At 57.5% G+C, this 12,968-nt stretch overlaps 2 protein-coding genes and 1 long non-coding RNA gene across 3 annotated transcripts in view; 2 read left to right on the top strand and 1 right to left on the bottom strand.

Annotated features, from left to right (window-relative positions):
- The window catches only part of GRIN2D (glutamate ionotropic receptor NMDA type subunit 2D), a 51,411-nt gene extending 47,572 nt beyond the window's left edge, over window positions 1-3,839 (top strand). The window contains exons 12-14 of the mRNA XM_055235813.2: window positions 688-875; window positions 1,069-1,301; window positions 1,508-3,839. Of these exons, the coding sequence (XP_055091788.1) occupies window positions 688-875; window positions 1,069-1,301; window positions 1,508-2,845 (1,759 nt within the window). The 3' untranslated portion in view covers window positions 2,846-3,839. The remainder of the gene's footprint in view (window positions 1-687; window positions 876-1,068; window positions 1,302-1,507) is intronic.
- A 249-nt stretch (window positions 3,840-4,088) lies between these two features.
- LOC129459307 (uncharacterized) lies at window positions 4,089-4,798 on the bottom strand. Its single transcript, XR_008649961.1, has 2 exons — window positions 4,680-4,798; window positions 4,089-4,368 (listed from the first exon to the last, which is right to left on the bottom strand). It is a non-coding gene; the product is annotated as an uncharacterized lncRNA (long non-coding RNA).
- GRWD1 (glutamate rich WD repeat containing 1) lies at window positions 4,186-12,950 on the top strand. Its single transcript, XM_055235876.2, has 7 exons — window positions 4,186-5,094; window positions 5,287-5,404; window positions 5,583-5,745; window positions 9,385-9,598; window positions 9,738-9,880; window positions 10,105-10,302; window positions 11,779-12,950. Exons 1-7 carry the CDS (start codon window positions 4,908-4,910, stop codon window positions 12,094-12,096), a joined length of 1,341 nt encoding a protein of 446 aa, XP_055091851.1. The 5' UTR covers window positions 4,186-4,907; the 3' UTR covers window positions 12,097-12,950.
- Window positions 12,951-12,968: the final 18 nt, after the last annotated feature.

Here is a 12,968-nt window from a genome sequence, read left to right as displayed (position 1 = left end):
GTCACAGCTGGCCGGGTGCGGTTGCTCACGCCTGTAATCTCAGCACTTTGGGAGCCCAAGAGGGTGGATCACGAGGACAGGGGTTTGAGACCAGCCTGGCCAACATGGTGGAACCCCATCTCTACTAAAAATGCAAAAATTAGCTGGGTGTGGTAGTGGGCACCTATAATCCCAGCTACTTGGGAGGCTGAGGCAGGAGAGTCGCTTGAACCCGGGAGTCGGAGCTTGCAGTGAGCCGAAGACTGTGCCACTGCATTCCAGCCTGGGTGACGGAGTGAGACTGTCTCAAAAAAAAAAAAAAAAAAGGAAAAAAAAAGTCAGCTAACGCTTCTCCAGCACCTCCTTTGCGTGAGGTACTATCTAATCTTTCCCTATAGTCCCTGCTCCTGGGGAGGCTGAGATAGGAGGATCGCTTGAGCCCAGGATTTCTGGTCCAGCCTGGACAACATAGCAAGACCCTGTCTCTTAAAAAACATACTTTTGCAACAACTCTGAAGGGAGATGCTGCTGCCATGCCCATTTTACTGATGTTGAAACTGAGGCACAGAGAAGTGCAATGATTTGCTCAAGAGCTCAGGGCCAGTTAGGATTTGGAGCAGTTGGAGATTAGAGGTGAGGAGGTTCCAGGCCTGGCGGCCAGGGCATCTAGGTGGGACTGACCCTGCCCTCCATTCCCCCTGCCCCCAGGAAGCTGGACGCCTTCATCTACGATGCTGCGGTCCTCAATTACATGGCCCGCAAGGACGAGGGCTGCAAGCTTGTCACCATCGGCTCCGGCAAGGTCTTCGCCACGACAGGCTATGGCATCGCCCTGCACAAGGGCTCCCGCTGGAAGCGGCCCATCGACCTGGCGTTGCTGCAGTTCCTAGGGGATGGTGCGGCTGCACGCAGGGATTTCCACAGCGGAGAGGGGGAGGGCGAGGCCCCTGGGTTCTGGGGAAGAAAGGGACAAAGACCCGGACACCAGGGTCTGAGGGAGGAAGGGGCTAAGGGCCTACATTCCCACATCACAGACGAGGGTCCTCAGAGGGTACTCATAGCAGGTGACTTTTGACCGCCCCTCCCCAGATGAGATCGAGATGCTGGAGCGGCTGTGGCTCTCTGGGATCTGCCACAATGACAAAATCGAGGTGATGAGCAGCAAGCTGGACATCGACAACATGGCGGGCGTCTTCTACATGCTCCTCGTGGCCATGGGCCTGTCCCTGCTGGTCTTCGCCTGGGAGCACCTGGTGTACTGGCGCCTGCGGCACTGCCTGGGGCCCACCCACCGCATGGACTTCCTGCTGGCCTTCTCCAGGGTACGGGGCAGAGAGGGGGAGATGGCGGGGGCAGGGGACAAAGGTAAAGCCGAGCAGAGACAAGGAGATGTGGGTCGAGATGTGGATAGTGGGGAAGAGAGCGGGAGACGCAGGCAGGTAAATGGAGAGAAGAGAGGGACGGAGGGGAGGCAGGCAGGCGTCCTGGGCACCTCGCGCTGACCCCCGTCCTGTCCCCGGACCCGCAGGGCATGTACAGCTGCTGCAGCGCCGAGGCCGCCCCGCCGCCCGCCAAGCCCCCGCCGCCACCACAGCCCCTGCCCAGCCCCGCGTACCCCGCGCCGCGGCCGGCGCCCGGGCCGGCACCTTTCGTGCCCCGCGAGCGCGCCTCAGTGGACCGCTGGCGCCGGACCAAGGGCGCGGGGCCGCCAGGGGGCGCGGGCCTGGCCGACGGCTTCCACCGCTACTATGGCCCCATCGAGCCGCAGGGCCTAGGCCTCGGCCTGGGCGAGGCGCGCGCGGCACCGCGGGGCGCAGCCGGGCGCCCGCTGTCCCCGCCGGCCGCTCAGCCCCCGCAGAAACCGCCGCCCTCCTACTTCGCCATAGTACGCGACAAGGAGCCAGCCGAGACCCCCGCCGGCGCCTTCCCCGGCTTCCCGTCGCCGCCCGCGCCCCCCGCCGCCGCGGCCACCACCGTCGGGCCGCCGCTCTGCCGCCTGGCCTTCGAGGACGAGAGCCCGCCGGCGCCCGCGCGGTGGCCGCGCTCGGACCCCGAGAGCCAACCCCTGCTGGGGCCGGGCGCGGGCGGCGCGGGGGGCGCGGGGGGCGCAAGCGGAGGAGCCCCGGCCGCTCCGCCTCCATGCCGCGCCGCGCCGCCCCCCTGCCCTTACCTCGATCTCGAGCCGTCGCCGTCGGACTCGGAGGACTCGGAGAGCCTGGGCGGCGCGTCGCTGGGCGGCCTGGAGCCCTGGTGGTTCGCCGACTTCCCCTACCCCTACGCCGAGCGCCTCGGGCCGCCGCCCGGCCGCTACTGGTCGGTCGACAAGCTCGGGGGCTGGCGCGCCGGGAGCTGGGACTACCTGCCCCCGCGCAGCGGTCCGGCCGCCTGGCACTGTCGCCACTGCGCTAGCCTGGAGCTGCTGCCGCCGCCACGCCATCTCAGCTGCTCGCACGATGGCCTGGACGGCGGCTGGTGGGCGCCGCCGCCTCCACCCTGGGCCGCCGGGCCCCCGCCCCGACGCCGGGCCCGCTGCGGGTGCCCGCGGTCGCACCCGCACCGCCCGCGGGCCTCGCACCGCACGCCCGCCGCCGCCGCGCCCCACCACCACAGGCACCGGCGCGCCGCTGGGGGCTGGGACCTCCCACCGCCCGCGCCCACCTCGCGCTCGCTCGAGGACCTCAGCTCGTGCCCTCGCGCCGCCCCTGCGCGCAGGCTTACCGGGCCCTCCCGCCACGCTCGCAGGTGTCCGCACGCCGCGCACTGGGGGCCGCCGCTGCCCACAGCTTCCCACCGGAGACACCGGGGCGGGGACCTGGGCACCCGCAGGGGCTCGGCGCACTTCTCCAGCCTCGAGTCCGAGGTATGACGCGGCCCCGGGGGCCCCACCGCCCCCTTGGTCAGCGCAGGCCACGGCCCGAGGGGGCGCCCGCAGTGGACAGGACCCGCGTGGGTTGGGAAGGAAAACAGTGGAACTGGCCGGACCCCGCCTGGAGCAGCGTCCTGCGCCCCCTGGTTCTGGAGGAACCGCAAGCTGGAGAGGATTTGGTCCCTCAACTGTCACCCAGCCTGAGAGCGAGGGGGCGGGGGCCTTGGAGCCCACCGGACTTTTTTTTAAACCCGACAAGGGCTTTTTAACGTCACCAGATGGGGCGGGAGGTGGGGGGTTCACGCCACTCCCGCGTCCCACCTCCACGCCCGGGGCCGTGGCCCCCACATCACTGTGCAGCTCCCCGGCCCCAGCCACGCCTCCGGGGAAGCCCGTTTTTAACCTTTCATCCATTGGGACTCAAAACTGTGAGACGCGTTCGCCAAACTGTGACCCCAGACCTTGGCCCCACCACACAGAAACCCCTGACCCAGACTGTGACATCCGACTCCTAAAATGGTCATCCGACTCCAGACTGTGACCCCTGACCCCAAACTGTGACCCGAACCCCAGACTGTGCCCCGACCAGACTGTGACCCTTGACATCAAACCGTGACACCCCCTCCTCCTCTTCCACCCTCGGCCGCTTTTCCCTACTCTGACCTAGGACACGTCCCCAACGGAAGCCCCGCCTTCCCTTGCACCGGGATGAACCCAACCTCCCTGAAGCCAAAACTTCCCACCCTGCCGCACCTCCGGACCACCCCACTTGCCACCAAGCACATCCTCTCCAAATCCAACCCTTATTTGCGACCCTTCAGTGATGACCCAGCAGACCTCCAAAAAGCCTCCTCTTCCCAGATCTCCAGCCGGGTCTGGGGCTGGGTTGCGGAGGGGAGGGTCTGGGAGTCCACACTTCTCCACCAACTTCCCTTCCCACTCTCTTATTCCACATTGCAGTGTTTGGAATAAACCATGTTTTTATGGCTCCTCAGTCCAAGCCTAAGCTCCGTGTCTGTTAGCCCCCCTCAAATTCTCTGGAGGAAACAGAAACACAAAAGTCCCACAGGGGAAGAGGAGACAGAATTAGAGAGAGAACAGAGACTCTGAAAGGAGGTGGGTGGGGAGAAAAAGACCAAGAAAGAGGAGGTGGGAAGAGACCCTGAAAAGAGAGTCGAGAGGGTACTGGGGCAGATAGAGACCCCAAGAGAGTGGTGAGATAGATCCCGGAAACAAAACATAATAAGATCAAAGGTATGGTTTTATTTCCTATGGCTATAGGTACCAAGGCTTGCTAGATTCTCAATATCCTGTTCATGCAAGCTAGGAGAGTGTCTGACATATCCCAGCCAATCCGCATTATCTTGAATGCTGTTAATCTCACCAATGAGAATCTATTTCTAACATTTCATTATGTCAGTTAGCCAAACCGCTGGTGCTGATGGGCGATAAAGAGAGACGAAGCACTTGTAATAGCTGCCTCCAGAGGGTGGACTTTCTGATTAAGTGCTCGCTGACCAGAGCTGCAATGTGAATGTCTAATTAGGCAATTGACTGCCCCTAGAGGGTAGATTGACTCGCCTAACTTACAGATAATATCCATCCTGTCTACAAGAAGGCATTTTTGAAACAAAGCCATCACAACAGAGAGAGGAAAAGAAACCGGCCTTATGGGTCCTCAGGGAGCAGAAACTCAGTCTCCTTGCCAGTGAAAGAGCAAATTTGCATATATGAATAATTAATTAAGTGGAAAGAACGCTCTCGGAATGAAAGTGGAAAATGGGGAAAACAAGCCTCCCGTAGAACTACAACTCCCAGAAGGCCTTGCCACTACCGCGAGGAACAGCGCCCAAAGTCACGCGAAGATGCAGTTTCTCCGTATCCGCAGGCTTCTATCGCTGGCGCCATTACTTGAATTCTCCTCCCGCGTTTCCGCACCCTCTCCGATTAGCGGTACCCGGAGTTTCCAAGGTAACCGCGCAGTAGGGCGGATCTTATTAGGTGGAAAGCGAAACCCGGAAGTGACGCTCTTACCGGGCGTCAGCAGTGAGAAGGTTCGAAGATGGCGGCGCGCAAGGGTCGGCGGCGCACGTGTGAAACCGGGGAACCCATGGAGGCCGAGTCCGGCGACACAAGTTCCGAGGGCCCATCCCAGGTCTACCTGCCCGGCCGGGGGCCACCGCTACGCGAAGGGGAAGAGCTGGTCATGGACGAGGAGGCCTATGTGCTCTACCACCGGGCGCAGACTGGTAGGGCTGAGTCCGGACTCTAGGGTGCTGAGGTGGCTGATCCCGAGCCTTTAACCTGAGAGGTGCTCGGGAAGAGAAGGCTGGGGTCTAAGAGAAGTGATTTCATACCAGAGGCGGTTGATCCATGAAGGAGGTGGGGACTGAGCTCTCACTGTCCCGTCTTAACTCGTAAACCCCTCCTTCCATCCCCAGGCGCCCCCTGTCTCAGCTTTGACATAGTCCGGGATCACCTGGGAGACAACCGGACAGAGCTTCCTCTTACACTTTACTTGTGTGCTGGGACCCAGGCTGAGAGCGCCCAGAGCAACAGGTAAGACCCGAGGCTTTTCCAGGACCAGGAGGCTCAGTTTCCAGCCCCTTCCTCAGGACCTAGGAGTTAGGGCTTCCGGTTTCTGCCTCTCGCAGACCCAGGAGTCTGGGTTTCCAGCCTCTCTCCTTCCTAAGAATCCTGGAATCTAGTGCCTAACTCACCCCACAATTTCTCCCAGACTGATGATGCTTCGGATGCACAATCTTCATGGGACGAAGCCCCCACCCTCAGAGGGCAGTGATGAAGAAGAGGAGGAGGAAGATGAAGAGGATGAAGAAGAGCGGAAGCCTCAGCTGGAGCTGGCCATGGTGCCCCACTATGGTGGTATCAACCGAGTTCGGGTAAGTATGGTCCCAGGAGCCTGCTCTGCATACTCTGAAACACACCCGACCCATCCCCTGTGTTCGTAACTCCCAACATCTCCTCATGTCCTTTTTTTTTTTTTTTTTTTTTTGAGACGTAGTCTCGCTCTGTCACCCAGGCTGGAGTGCAGTGGCGCAATCTCGGCTCACTGCAACCTCCGCCTCCCGGGTTCAAGCGTTTCTCCTGCCTCAGCCTCCCAAGTAGCTGAGATTACAGGCACACACCACCACACCCAGCTAATTTTTGCATTTTTAGTAGAGACGGTGTTTGGCCATGTTGGCCAGGCTGGTCTTGAATTCCTGATCTGCCCGCCTTGGCCTCCCAAAGTGCTGGGATTACAGGCGTGAGCCACCGTGCCTGGCCCCCTTTTTTTTTTTTTTTTTTTTTTTTTTTTTTGAGATGGAGTCTCGCTCTGTTGCCCAGGCTGGAGTGCAGTGATGCCATCTTGGCTCACTGCAACCTCCCCTTCCCAGGTTCAAGCGATTCTCCTGCCTCGGCCTCCCAAGTAGCTGGGACTATAGGCATCTGCCACCAGGCCCTTCTAATTTTTTGGTTTTTTTTTTTTTTTTGAGATGAAGTCTTGCTCTGTCGCCTAGACTGGAGGGCAATGGCGTGATCTCAGCTCACTGCAACCTCTGCCTCCCAGGTTCAAGCGATTCTCCTGCCTCAGCCAAGTAGCTGAGATTACAGGCACACGCCACCACGCCCAGCTAATTTTTATATTCTTAGTAGAGACAGGATTTCATAATGTTGGTCAGGCTGGTTGTGAACTCCTGACCTCAGGATCCGCCTGCCTTGGCTTCCCAAAGTGCTGAGATTACAGGTATGAGCTACTGCGTTTGGCCAATTTTTTGTATTTTTAGTAGAGACGAGGTTTCACCTTGTTGGCTAGGCTGGTCTCAAACTCCTGACCTCAAGTGATCCGCACGTCTCGGGCACCCAAAGTCATGATATTACAAGCGTGAGCCACCACACCCGGCCTCCTTCAGTTTTTAGAAAAGTCCTTGTCACATAGTTTTATACAATTTAGCTATTATGATCACTGTCATTACATGCTAGATACCGTTTTAGATTGTGGGGATATGTTTTATGTTCTTCACTTTTCTCTTTGGTAACATAGTGAGTTACAGAACTTATCTGATGGGGCTGGCATGAGGTCAAATGAAATAACATATAGTGCCTAGAATAGCACCTGGTTGTAATATGAGGTATGTATTTTCTGTTACTATTCAGGAACTGCTTTTGGTTGTGGCTGTTTGTTTTGTTTTTGAGTCATGGTTTCACTCCCATTGCCCAGGCTGGAGTGCAATGGCGTGATCTCGGCTCACTGCAGCCTCTGCCTCCCAGGTTCAAGTGATTCTCCTGCCTCAGCCTCCCGAGTAGCCGGGACCACAAGTGTACACCACCATGCCCAGCTAATTTTTGTATTTTTAGTAGAGATGGGGTCTCATTATGTTGGCCAGGCTGGTCTCGAACTCCTGAGCTCAAGTGATCTGCCCACCTTGGCCCCCAAAATGCTGGGATTATAGGCATGAGGCATTGTACCCAGCCTGTTTATTTGTTTTTTGCTTCAAAGCTAAAACATCTTCTGATCAGGTAGACTTGTAAGTAGAATGATATTGTATATGAAGAGCACTTAGAGCATTACTTGGCTGATAGCTGGGGCTGTCTGTTTCCATGAAATTATTTTTACTATGTTGCAGTACTGTTCTAGATGCAGAGGATTTAGCAGCAAGCAAAAGATCTCTGGCTCCATGAACTTACACACTAGTGGGGGAAGGGAACAAGATGAAACTAAGTAAATGTGTACCATGTCCAAAGGTGTTAACTGTCCTGGAAAAAATTCAAATGAAGCAGGGGAAGAGGGTTAGGGTGCTCCAGGAGTGGGTTGCTATTTTTAAACAGTGTGGGTAGGAAAGTATTCAGTCATAACATGCCATTTGCATAGATACTCACAGGTAGTGGGGCAGTGAACCCTGTAAAAGAATTTGCAGGCAAGGAAAACACAAGTTCAAAGGCCCTGGGGTGAGCTTGGTGTGTTTGAAGAGTTTCAGGCGAAGTGGGGGAGTCCAGTCTGTCTGGAGCAGAATGAACAAAAGGGAGAGTGACACAATTTGGGGGGTGGGCACAGAGAAAACATTGTTCAGAGCCTTGTCGGCCACTGTAAGGACTCCAGCTTTTAATTGGGAGACATTGGAGGGTTTCAGGCAGAGGAAAGACAGGGTCTGACTTTTGTTTTAAAGTGATCCGTCTGGCTGCTGTTTTAATTATCAATTGCAGAGAGGTAAGGGTAGGAGGAAAGAATCCTGTGGAGAGACTTACAGAATTCAGGGGAAGGATGACATCAGTAGTAGTGTGACAGCAACAGACATCATGAGAAGGTGTTGGAAGTGAGCTTTTTTTTTTTTTAGACGAGACGGAGTCTCGCTTTTGTCGCCCAGGCCGGAGTGCAATGGCGCAGTCTTGGCTCACTGCAACCTCTGACTCCTGGGTTCAAGCGATTCTCCTGCCTCAGCCTCCTAAGTAGCTGGGATTACAGCCACCCACCAGCACGCCCGGCTAATTTTTGCATTTTTAGTGGAGGCGGGGTTTCATCATGTTGGCCAGGGTGGTCTTGCTCCTGACCTCAGGCAATCCGCCCTCCTCGGCCTCCCAAAGTGCTGGGATTACAGGCGTGAGCCACCACGCCCGGTCCTGGAAGTGAGCATTTCTACTGTAGCCAACATAGGTGCTGGGCATGAGGACCAAGAATGAGTCCTGTAATTTTGAGGCCTGAGGTGGAGAGGGAGCAGTTGCAGGTGGCAATTAGGAGCTTGGCTTTGGTTGTCTTAAGTTTGAATGGTCAGGCTGGCACAGTGGCTGACGCCTGTAATCCCAGCGCTCTGGGAAGCTGACGCAGAAGGATCGCTTGAGACCAGGAGTTCCAGACCAGCCTGGGCAATAAAGTGAGACCTTGTCTCTACAAAAAAATTTTAAAAGCCAGATGTGATGGTGCTCACCCATAGTCCCAACTACTTGGGAGGCTGAGGTGGGAGGATCACTTGAGCCCAGGAGGTTGAGGCTGCGGTGAGCTGTGATGGCACCACCGCACTCCATCCTGGGCAACAGAGCGGGACCCTGTCTCAAAAACAAAAGAGTTTGAACGGTCAGTGCAGTAAGAGTCTGGAGCCCAGGGGAGAGGTCAGGGCTAGGGGTATTGGAAACCTCGTGGCTGGACTGGGTCTCCTAGTGAACAAACACAGAGGCAAGGAGATCCAAGGACTGAGTCTTGTGGCCTTCCAACATTTAGAGGGTTTCCGAGACCAGGAGCCTGAACACCCTCCCAAGGGCTGGCGGGAATTGCAGCCTCAACTCCCAGGCATCTTGGGGCTCTATCCTCCCACCTCAGCTCCCCCACCCACTCCCACCCCCCTGTGGAGAGCTGTCCCAGTTACCATGCTGGTTTTTACAGGTTATGATTTTCTTCCCACAGAGGTTTCAAGGAGCTGTAGTCCCAGGCCTGGGAGATCTGAGGAAGCGCGCTTCTGATTGTCTGGGATATGGGGAGCGTGGGGTCAGTGCCCTGATCCTCCTGTCCCCTCGCTTCACATCACCCTTCCCCCACCGCTCTTCTGCAGGTGTCATGGCTGGGTGAAGAGCCCGTGGCTGGGGTGTGGTCAGAGAAGGGCCAGGTGGAGGTGTTTGCGCTGCGGCGGCTTCTGCAGGTGGTGGAGGACCCCCAGGCCCTGGCAGCCTTCCTCCGGGATGAGCAGGCCCAAATGAAGCCCATCTTCTCCTTCGCTGGACACATGGGCGAGGGCTTTGCCCTTGACTGGTCCCCCCGGGTGCCCGGTGAGTCCCTGGGGTGTTCAGGAGTCCCGGGAGGTGGGGGGAGCAGGGTCTGCAACAAGGGGCCGGGTGCTTAGACTCCAAGGACAGGAGCAAGCTGCGGCCAGGTGGGGCAAGGTCATTTCCTGACTCCCTTCCCCAGGTCGCCTGCTGACCGGTGACTGTCAAAAGAACATCCACCTCTGGACACCTACGGACGGCGGCTCCTGGCACGTGGACCAACGGCCATTCGTGGGCCACACGCGCTCTGTGGAGGACCTGCAGTGGTCACCGACTGAGAACACGGTGAGGGAGGGTGGGGTTCTGGTCGTTTAGTTCTGATGGATTCTAGGCCAGGGACCTGGAATCCTAGGTCTGAGGGAAAAGAGGGCTGGGAGCCTGACGGAGGTTAGTTTCCAGGCCAAGTCCTAGTAAGGGGGACAGTGAAAGAGAGAGTGGCCCACCGCTGGCGCTTGGGCTTCACCGTGGGCTGGGGGGCATCGGGACCACTCAGACTCCGCCTCCCCCAGGTGTTTGCCTCCTGCTCAGCTGACGCCTCCATCCGAATCTGGGACATCCGGGCAGCCCCCAGCAAGGCCTGCATGCTCACCACAGCCACCGCCCATGATGGGGACGTCAATGTCATCAGCTGGAGCCGCCGGGAGCCCTTCCTGCTCAGTGGCGGGGATGATGGGGCCCTCAAGATCTGGGACCTTCGGCAGTTCAAGGTATTGTCCCAGTCGGACACCTGGGGGCTAGAGAAGCTTGCTCCCAGCAGCCCCTGGGATTTGTAGGATTTTTCCTCCTTGAATGGTTTTATACAACCAGAGCTGGAGAGCCCTTAGAACTAGACTCCCGCCTCTTCAGGGTACAGAGGAGGAAACTGAGGCTCAGCAAGAGGAAGGGTGGCGGGTCTCCACTCTTGGGGTCACTCACTCCACCAGGGGAACAGCTGACAAGAGATGGAAGGGGCTGGGGCAGCAGAAACTAGAACTCTCATCTGCCTGTGGGCAAAAGTACAGCTGTCTGTACAGCTGTCTCTATGGCCAGTGCTGAGAGCTTCAGAGAGTTGTAGATTTATAGATGCAACTGAGAATCGGGGCCCAGCCTGCTCGTTGTAGGAGAAGACTGAGGCACAGAAAGGACAGGAGCTGCTGTGACATGACAGCCAAGCTAGGGGTTGACATTGTAGAGCTGGGAGGGTCCCTGCGCAGGAGAAGTTGCAGCGTCCGGCATCCCTCTGGACAAAGCTGCAGCTTTGTGTGGCTCTGCCTTCCTGGGCTGCCGTCATCCTTTGTCTCCTCCAGTTTGATTGTTTCTATAGCATCAGCCCTGGGGAGGAGGCTGGAGATGGATTCCAGCCTCCCAGGCCCACCAGGTCACACAGGGCCCAGCTTGTTGACCACTGGAACTTCAGAGCCGCTTCTCCTAATGAGAGAGACGCCAGTTGAGCAGGGCCTTTGCTGTAGTGAAAGTGCTGTCATTCTTAGTGTTTCTTTGCGTCGGCTTCTGGGGATTGTGTTTCTGCCTCCTTTGAGGCCTTTGTAGAATCTGCTGGGAGAGCCATGCCCTCCTTTGTGTTTTTTTTTTTTTTTTTTTTTTTTTTTTTTTGCAATGGAGTTTCGCTCTTGTTGCCCAGGCTGGAGTACAGTGGCGTAATCTTGGCTCACTGCAACCTCCCGCTCCTGGGTTCAAGCGATTCTCCTGCCTCAGTCTCCTGAGTAACTGGATTACAGGCATGCACCACCACGCCCAGCTAATTTTGTATTTTTAGTAGAGATGGGGTTTCACCATGTTGGTCAGGCTGGTCACCAACTCCTAACCTCGGGTGATCCACCCGCCTTGGCCTCCCAAGGTTCTGGGATTACAGGCATGAGCCACCACACCCAGCCCATGCCCTCCTTTTACAAGGAAGAAAACAGAGGCAGGCAGAGGGAAGAGCAGGGGCAGGGGTTTTGCTACCTGAGCTGGGAGGGGCTTCTTTGCAGGTGAATCACAATTCCCAGCAACCGCTGGGCTGGTCAGCCTTCTTAGCAGCCAGAATTACCCTGTGTCCCTTTCCTGGACTCTGGGCTTGTGAGGGCTTAAGGGGTGGGGCCCTGGTTGAACCCTGAGGCTGGAGAGGGGTTGGGGCTTCTGCCTGGGTCCCCCCCAGAGTCAGGCTGAGGCATTCAGAACTCATTACTCCCATCCTCTCCCTCTAGTCTGGCTCCCCAGTGGCCACCTTCAAGCAGCACGTGGCCCCTGTGACCTCCGTCGAGTGGCACCCGCAGGACAGCGGGGTCTTTGCAGCCTCGGGTGCAGACCACCAGATCACACAGTGGGACCTGGCAGTGGAGCGGGACCCTGAGGTGGGCGATGTGGAGGCCGACCCCGGGCTGGCCGACCTCCCGCAGCAGCTGCTGTTTGTGCACCAGGGCGAGACCGAGCTGAAGGAGCTGCACTGGCACCCGCAGTGCCCAGGGCTCCTGGTCAGCACGGCGCTGTCAGGCTTCACCGTCTTCCGCACCATCAGTGTCTGAGGCGTCCCACTGGCTCTGCTCTTGCTTCCTGCTTGGAAACTGAAGTCGAATTGGGCCCCCCTGGAAGGGGTTCATTCAGGTCTGTTGACAGACTGGCCGGCCTGTGGGCTGCCGTGATGGATTCTGTTTGATGTATTGTTCTCTAGAAGGCCTGGGTCTGATCCAGTGACCCCTCTCACCAAAGCACTCGGTTTAACCACTCAGTTAACCCAGAGACTTGTGTGGCCTGTGTGTCGGTGGATTCCTTCCTGTCAGCTGTGACCCATTTGACCTGTGCCCTCAGAACCCAGTTTTTTTGTTTGTTTGTTTGAGATGGAGTCTTGGTCTGTCGCCCAGGCTGGAGTGCAGTGGCACGATCTTGGCTCACTGCAACCTCTGCCTCCCGGGTTCAAGTGATTCTCTCGGCTCAGTCTCCCGGGTAGCTGGGATTACAGGCATGTGCCACCACACCCCGTTAATTTTTGTGTTTTTAGTAGAGACGGGGTTTCACCATGTTGGCCAGGCTGGTCTCAAATTCTTGATCTCAAGTGATCTGTCCACCCTGGCCTCCCAGAGTGCTGGGTTGGGATTACAGGCGTGAGCCACCACGTCCGGCTCAGGACCCAGTTTTGGCTGCTGGTTCCCAGCAGGGAACTCGGGGGATATACAATGGCTGCATCAAATTTGAGGTGTGGGTTCCTCCAACACAATTTGCTTCTGCCCGTTGTCTTCCTGCCAGCTGGGTTTGGCCAGGATTTCCCCGTGTGGGGGCTACATGGGACCCCCTCCCCTCCTCCCTGACTTAAAGGCTGGTGCTGTGTCAGGAGGACGTTCAGGGCTCCCAAGCAGCAATAAAGGATCAGGAAGAGGCCTGAGGTGCGTGTGAGACTCTG

Source organism: Symphalangus syndactylus, chromosome 13 (genome assembly GCF_028878055.3).
Source record: "Symphalangus syndactylus isolate Jambi chromosome 13, NHGRI_mSymSyn1-v2.1_pri, whole genome shotgun sequence".
Classification (NCBI taxonomy): Eukaryota; Metazoa; Chordata; class Mammalia; order Primates; family Hylobatidae; genus Symphalangus; species Symphalangus syndactylus.
Note: the sequence above shows the minus strand (reverse complement) of the source record. Positions and strands in the feature narration are given on the sequence as shown.

Coding starts and splice junctions, on each gene's coding strand:
- GRWD1 (XM_055235876.2), top strand. CDS start 4,908: ATGGCGGCGCGCAAGGGTCGGCGGCGCACGTGTGAAACCGGGGAACCC. Junction 5,095..5,286: donor CTACCACCGGGCGCAGACTG/GTAGGGCTGAGT, acceptor TTCCATCCCCAG/GCGCCCCCTGTCTCAGCTTT. Junction 9,599..9,737: donor CTGGTCCCCCCGGGTGCCCG/GTGAGTCCCTGG, acceptor TCCCTTCCCCAG/GTCGCCTGCTGACCGGTGAC.